Raw genomic sequence first — 8,145 nt, forward strand, 5'->3', positions numbered from 1 at the left:
TTGATAGAAAATATTTTCAATATACAACAAATGAAGCCTAAGCTTTTTTCCAAAACATTACACCCCAACTTTGATCAATGAAACATGAGAAGAAACAAAAATCAAGAATTGCAATGAAGTGGATGTTATTAAGATGATACATCATAAATCCACTAAAAAAGAGGAATGTCGCATCTTATAGTGAAATGAAACACCCTAGTATTCAATGTAAGAAATTATAGGACTTTCGAATGTTGTAGATAATTGAAGAAAACTTGCAGAAAGTTTTTATTTAGACCTGATTTATTATGAATTTAAGACATAAATAAGTGAGACTCATATATTTGATAGGTGAATTACTTCATATATATTGTGTCTTGAATTTATGATAGATTAAAACTAAATAAGAGAAATTCAAAAATTTACATATGTATATATATGTAGTGTGTCGTATTAAAAAGCTGGCCTTATTAGAGTAAAATGTTTATTTATCTATTAGCCTCATCTCCAAGTCCCATCATCACATGGAGAGCAACCCTCTTGTGCAATATCAGTAATTTGAATTCCTAAGTCATATACGACCCCTGGTTTCCAATCTGCAGGAAGAACACTCTTTGCCCAAATCCACTTCCCATCATATCCAGCTGTTACCACAAATCGGAATTGCAGAGCCCCCGCCGGAACTCTGCTCGAATCCCATACCGCCCCGTAGTTCCGGCTCATGTAACTCCAGTTTGAAGAACCAACCTGTAACCATTTCCCAATATCAACACACACAAAATTTGGAAAAAAAAATCAGAATGATAATTTCTGTTTAATAACTGTGTTGTTAGTTTGAGGCTTTGGCCAACCTTAGCTATATCAATTGCTACTATTTCTGTCTGACCACCTTGATATAACAATTTGATGGCCAAGTAATTTGGATATTGGCTTGATTCTTCTACTCGCACGCCCAAATTCTGGTTTTTGTATTCACAAGGTACCCTGCTCCAATCATTTTAAAAACAAATAAAATTAGAATTAAAATAATAGTATAGAGTATGTGAATAATAAAGTGATATTATGTGTCATAAAAATAATAAAGGGTAATTTATAATTAAATTCCTAAGATATGGCAAAAAACACATATTAGTCTCTGCTATGTTTTTAGTAACAATTTCGTCTTCAAAGTTTAGTTATGCTAACAAATTAGTCCATTTGTCTAAATTGACCATTAATAACTGTTTTTTAATTTAAAACAATTTATTCATTGAAATTTTGTTTTACAAACAAAATAGTCTCTAAATTTTTATTGTATTAGCAAAATAGCCCTACATTTATATTTTATATTTAAGTAATTTTTTTATATTTAAATAATTATATAAAATAATTATTCTAATATAAATTTAAATGGAGAGACTATTTGACTCATAAAATAAAGATTTAAAGGTTAAGTTATTTTAAATTAAAAAAAATTATTAATTATAGGAATTAATTTGTTAACAAATAATTTTGAGAACTAAATTATTATATAAAAACATATCAAGGATAGCGACTTAGTAATAAATTACTAAAAAAATCATAAATTTTTGCTGAGAAAGGTATTAAGATTTGACCAATTTTCTATTAATTATTTGCTTGGATTCCATGGACAACAGTTTATGTATTTTTGACCGTTACTAGCAATTAATATGGCTAGCTCTGTCCCACTGATTCTGCCTATCATTTCGCATAAAAATGTTGCCCCACGTCTCAATGATTTCTTTATAAGGCTGGTGAAACCAAACCACCAGGAAAAAAGATCAATAGAGGGGATCAAATTGATTAATTGTTATTATTATTTGGTTAATTTTTTTAAAGCAATTTGGTTAATTATTTAATTTTTCATAGTTTGAGCAATGAAATTAATTAATGCAATGCAAAGCTCTTTTTGTGGAAGGATTAGAGAGAATTGAAAATTACAATAATATCATAAAAGGAAAAATAGCAAGAATGGCATAATTATTACCTTTTATATTCGACATCGACAATCCCAAGTTTTAAAATGTTTTGACCCATGCCCTGGTTCGCCATGGCCATAAAAGCTCTACTACTAAGAACAAAATCTGTCTGATTATTGCGATTGAGATCAGTCATGATCACTTTAATGCCTTTGCTACTACAAAGGGCTTTGTTTTTGCATCTTATCTGTCAAATACCAAAAGTAACCAAATCATATTAAATGAAAATTTCCAGAAGAGAAAGTAATTAAATGTAGCAACCAACCAAAATAAAAATTAATGAAGGTCTTGAAACCTGAAAACAGGCACCACAACCAGCCCCATCTTTGTAGAGAGTAGGAATGCCAGCTGCAAGGTATCCTCTATTGAAACCTGGTGCTAAGGAACCATACCCACAAGCCCCAGCTGCATCAAATCCATAAAACAAAAATTACCACCAATAATCCCATGAAAATATCATCTGGGCATATGCAATTTTTATTTTTTAATCAAACAATCAAATATATTGACCAATCAAAACAACAGAAAAATAAAAAAGGAGACTTACAATTAAGTGCAGAAGCTTTGGAGAAATAAGCAGCCTTGGTTTGGTGCACACAACGATCACAGGCAGTTACAGATGAGACGAGAAAGAGAAGAAAGCAAAGAAAGAGAGACATTTTGAAGTAGATCATGCAAAGGTCAAAAAAGAAAAAGAAATGTGGTTTTGAGAGATTGGCAAACAAAGAGAGAAATGAGACACAAGAGCAAGAAGTAAAGAAGAAACCAGGCATATTTATGATGCCTGAGAATTTGGAATACAGGTCAGCATTTCCAGTTTGAATGTACAAGTTTTGTGTGCGTGTGGGGTATTATATACGCATTAAGGTCCGAAAGAGACAAGCATTTGCAGAAACGCGGCCAAGACAAGAAAAAAAAAATTATATGGCAGCATGCTTTGCACCGACTCTTTGTCTGTGCACTTACAGCTGTTTGGTGACAACATGGTTTTAACAGAGCATTAGTGTTTTTGTGAGACTGTGGATTGAATTTGTTAGTGAGAAAATCACAGCCTTTTTGCACTTTATGGAGAAGTTTCTTCCTTGTTCTCATTCCCCACTTACTCACACTTTTTATACATGCCATAGTCAGATTTTTAATTAATACAAGTCTAAAACCATTGAAAACAGATTAAGCAGAATCTATTCATTCTAATCTTTTGTTTAGGCATATTTATTACAATCTCGAGGTTTCTTAGTGAATAACACTAATATTTTCAATTATTTATATTTTATTAATTATTTATATTTTAATTTAAAACATAAAATGAATTAATATTAAGAGCAAACTCTATTCAACATATAAGATAGTTATTTATTTTTTTATTGCATTAATTAAAAAAAAAGCCAATAATTTGATACTGAACAAAAATATTTTGCTCATTTGCGAATGTGGTTGAAGAGGCAATCATGTACAATTCCCAAGGACAAAAGAAAAGGACATTTGAGATGAGATGATGAAGTTTGGTGAAGCTAATCATTGCTTGTTAATGCGTGAGAAGATAAGAACAAATGCTATACAATTCCCACTCAGAAAAGCAAGAATATTGCCAAAATTTAATCGCCAATTTTCTTTGTGGATCACATTGTGGGGGTTTGGATTACTCAACTTGTGATAAATATCTATTCTTGAAATGTAAAATTTTAGAAGAATGTAATTTAATTAATTTTTTAATTTTTATATTTAAAATAAAAAATTAAATTAATTTTTATTTAAAAATTTTATTTTAAAATAATAAAATTATAAATAATTATGTAAAAATTTAAATATAATTTTTTCCTACAAATAATTTATTTCAAAATAAACCATTAATTATCATGATAGTGTTCGTGATTAAAGTTTAATAATCGAAATTGTGTTGTTTGGAATTCTTTTTAAGTTGCATTTTGAAATTTATATTAAAAGGGAAAACATTTGAATTATATATGCATACTAATATGGTAATTGCTATTACACTTTCTCTCCTAAAAAAATAGAAATACTACTCTTTCTCTGTCTTGTTGATAAACAAAATTTTGGTTGATCGAATTAATTTAATTTAGTTTTTTTAATAATTAAGTTTAATTTAATTTTTTATTATAAAGAAATTAATTTATTCAGTTTGATTTAATTTTTTAAAAATTATTAGTATAAATCAAATCAAATAATTTTTTTAAATAATTATGATTAGGTTTCAAATTAGAGTTAAAATAAGAAATATAACTTAAAATAAATATGAAATAAATTTAAAATAATGTCAAAAAAGTAAGTCTTTTATGAAGTCCAAATCAATAAATTGAATAAATTGAAATGATGAATAATACATTTTCTTACTAATTCAATTATGTTCAGCTTAATATACTATAATTTTCAATTTATTCAGTTTTTAAATTTTTTTGTGTTGAACCAAACTTAACCAATTGAGACTTACCCCTAAATATAAATTACAAGCAACAAAAATAGGATTAATTTAGGACTCGTTTGGTTTACATATTAGAATTGGAATCACTATTGAAATTGAAATCGAGCAAAATCGGAAATGAAATAGTAAATTTTCATTTATGTTTGGTTCACTGCGAAATCGGAGTCAGATTCCTTTTCAATGTGTATAATTTGCATATATAAACTGTAGAATCAAAATCAAATTTATTTTATATTTAATGAAAATTAACTTCAATTTATTTTTTATATTTTTATATTTTTAATTTTAATTATTGTAAAAGAATATAAAAATAACAGTTTTTATATTTTTTAATTTAATTAGTTATAATTATAATTTTTTAATTTTATTTAATTATAAGTAAAAATAAAAATGATATATTTTATCCTTTTAATTTAGATAATTAAAGTTAATTATATTAAAAAAAATTTATTTAAATTGATTATATGAAAATATAAAAATTATTTTTTTATCGTGTTTCATTGTAGTTAGTATAATTAATTATAATTAAAATGTTTAATTTTAATTATTTATATGAAAATATAAAAATAATAGTTTTATATTTTAATTATTATTATAATTATTTTATTATTTTATTTTAATTATTAAGGTTATTTTAATTATTATAATTATAATTATTTTAGTTATTATAATTATTTTAATTATATAATTTTTATAATTATAATAATAAGTTTCAATTAATTATTTGAAATATAAAATATTTTAATTATTATAATTATTTTAATTATTGTAATTGTAATTACAATTTTTTATTTTTATTTTTAATTAATATTTAAATTATTTTTTCATTTTAACTAATAATATGAAAATATTAATTGAAACATCCCAATAAATAAATGGGTAAGATCAAGCATTTAACCTTTAACAAGCTAATTATTCTCAATCTTGTGTTTTGATTCCCAAATTAAAAAGGGAAATGGTAATTCTCTTAGTTATGGAAATCAGATTACTTAATTTGTGGGAATGAAAATGAAAAAAAAAATAAGTTTTCAAACACCCACAAAGGAAATAATTTTCATTCATTCTCATTCCTGGGTTAATTTTTTACCCTTAATTTTTTTCATATATTTTAAAGAGTAAAAAACAGAGAAATTTATTACTCCATTGTGTAATCAACTCATACCCTTCGATACTATCTTTTTTTTTCTTTTTGAATCGGAAAAGAAATTTCATTAGAACTCAAGGCCTAAGCCTAATACAAATTTAGTTAGGTAAATTACAAAGATAATACCTCAATTTGGAGGTATATAATAATAAGATAGTTAAACTTTAATTTGCTATAGTAGCGCGATATCCCCTAATCTTTAATTTAAATAACATAAAATTTCTTTATAACATTCAGTAACTAATTTTTATATTATTTTTGTTTAAGCAACACTCGTTAGATTAAAAAAATTATATTTTTCATTTTATTAGATTGACACTTAGTAGGAAAAAATTTAATTGTTCTTGTCTATCTACAATTTTGACGATTCAAATTATACAGATCATTAATTTAATAATCCAAACCGAAGCAATCAATCTATGAAAGTATAATTTTTTTTTAAAATTTTATAAATGATATGTTAACATAAATAACTTAAAAATTAACTGTTCATAAAATTTTATGTTACTTAAATTAAAAATTTTATCATTTTATATTACAAATTAAAATTTTAATCCCTTATTTTACATATCTCTAAGTTGAGATAACATTTGTATAATTTACTCACTTTAGTTATAACACTTCGAGCCTCAGCCCACAAACAATACAAAGGCCCAAAGACCTGACACTAAAAGACCCTGGGACTACACGGGTTGAATCATCTCTAGCAATTAGGTTACTAGTTGCCACCGCCATAGCTAGCAAGGAGAACATCTATTAGATAGGAAATTGCAAGAAGATATGAAAAGCACATCGTCTAGGAAACTCAACAGAAGCATATATAAAGCTTCCTAGAAAAAGCTTGTAACCCATATGGATGAGAAGTGATGCAGCAAAACTCAGACAATCTTGGAATGGGAACTTTAGCCGAAAAAACCAGAAAGAGGCATAGCAAGCTCGAGCTTTTCAGTCTCATGTAACTTATAATGGAAGTAATGACGACGTAACCTTAGATTTGCCAACCAGCAGTGAGATCCCCTACAAACAACTTCAGGTGGACATGGAGATGCATATCTACATCTAATCCCTCACCATAAAGCATGTATCTGCTAACCATAACAAAAATCACTCTTACCTATGAACAACCCAACCAACAAGGGAGAGGAAGGACCACCATCGGTTGGGGGAGACTGAGAGACGAACGACCAAGAGAGAAGGACACTCTCACTCATCAGAGAGACAAGCTCTCGCTCTACTAAACACATAATCAAAGATATTTGGGGAGAAATTAATGGCCAAGAGGTCAAATCTCCCACTTGGAGTTGAAATAGAAACTAGGAGTTTAGAGAGAAGGAAGAGAACCGATATTTTAAAGAGAGACCAATTTCTGTTAAAATTACCCTTTAACACTCTGTAAGTAGAAATTGACAGAGAAAGATACATATAATAAAATTTCTTTCAAGATAATTTTCATTTGCATTAATTGTCTAATCATTTCAGGGTAATACTAAGTATATTATATGTGAAAGGATTATAAAAACTTAAATTGCATTTTTTTCTAAATTGAAGATAAGTAAGATTTTTTTTTTTCCACAAGAAAATTGAAATGCAAAATTTATTAATAATCGGTAAAATTGATACCTGTAGTATATTATTTTAAAATAAAACTCAATTTACTTCATATATTTATTGGAGATGTCTAATTTAATTATTTTAACTTTAGTTCAATTTAGTTCAAATTAAAAAATGTATAATTCACTCACAACTTGGTTGCGTGAGTTATTTTTTTTATTATTTTTTGATATTTTTAATGTTAATTACTTAATTAATTATTTTTTAATGTTAATTCAATAATTATAATTAGTTAATTTTATTGCATTTTACTTTTTTAATCTTAATTAATAATATGGAAAAATAAAAAAATATCTTTATATTTTTAATTTTATTCAATTATAATTTTTTAATTTTAATTAAAAACATATAAATATAAAAATAATGTTTTTAATTTAAATAGTTAAAATTTATTATAATCATAATTTTTAATTTTAATTAATTATATAAAAATAAATACAATTATTATAATTCTTATTTTTAATTAACAAAATATAATAATAAAATAATATTTTTTATATTTTAATTTAATTAATTATTCATATAAAAATAATATTTTAATTTAAAAAATAATTAAATATTTATTAAATGTACTATATAATATAAATTAGGGAGATTAAGTTAAATTAAACATAAATTAAAATTTTTAAGCTAAATTAAATAAAAAAAAAGTTAAAATGGACATAAAGGGCAAATTGATTTTTAATCCACGTTTTTTTTCTGAATTTTTAAGCCTAGTTCTTTTTCCGAGAAAGTCAAAACGATGTATCCGTGGGTGCGCTCAGGCTCAGCATCATCATTATGTGAATTGGAGTCCGGCTGTACACCATTATATCTATAGTCTATACCCATTAAATCATTTACCATTTTCAACCTGTTGGATCTAGGTGCCTGCGCGTGGAATTCCTTCTCAAAGTGTAGGAGGATTGGGGTGTTCACTTATAAAAAATTGTAGTTTTCTAAAAGAAATAAAAAAAAATAAAAAATAAAATTTTACGTTTAAATGTATTGGT

At 25.7% G+C, this 8,145-nt stretch overlaps 1 protein-coding gene across 1 annotated transcript; it reads right to left on the minus strand.

Annotated features, from left to right (window-relative positions):
- Positions 1-322: 322 nt before the first annotated feature.
- On the minus strand, positions 323-2,777 carry LOC110663299 (expansin-like A2). The gene is made up of 5 exons (XM_021822561.2): positions 2,506-2,777; positions 2,254-2,363; positions 1,967-2,145; positions 831-963; positions 323-726 (listed from the first exon to the last, which is right to left on the minus strand). Exons 1-5 carry the CDS (start codon positions 2,729-2,731, stop codon positions 481-483), a joined length of 894 nt encoding a protein of 297 aa, XP_021678253.2. The 5' UTR covers positions 2,732-2,777; the 3' UTR covers positions 323-480.
- Positions 2,778-8,145: the final 5,368 nt, after the last annotated feature.

This window comes from Hevea brasiliensis, chromosome 1 (assembly GCF_030052815.1).
Source record: "Hevea brasiliensis isolate MT/VB/25A 57/8 chromosome 1, ASM3005281v1, whole genome shotgun sequence".
Classification (NCBI taxonomy): Eukaryota; Viridiplantae; Streptophyta; class Magnoliopsida; order Malpighiales; family Euphorbiaceae; genus Hevea; species Hevea brasiliensis.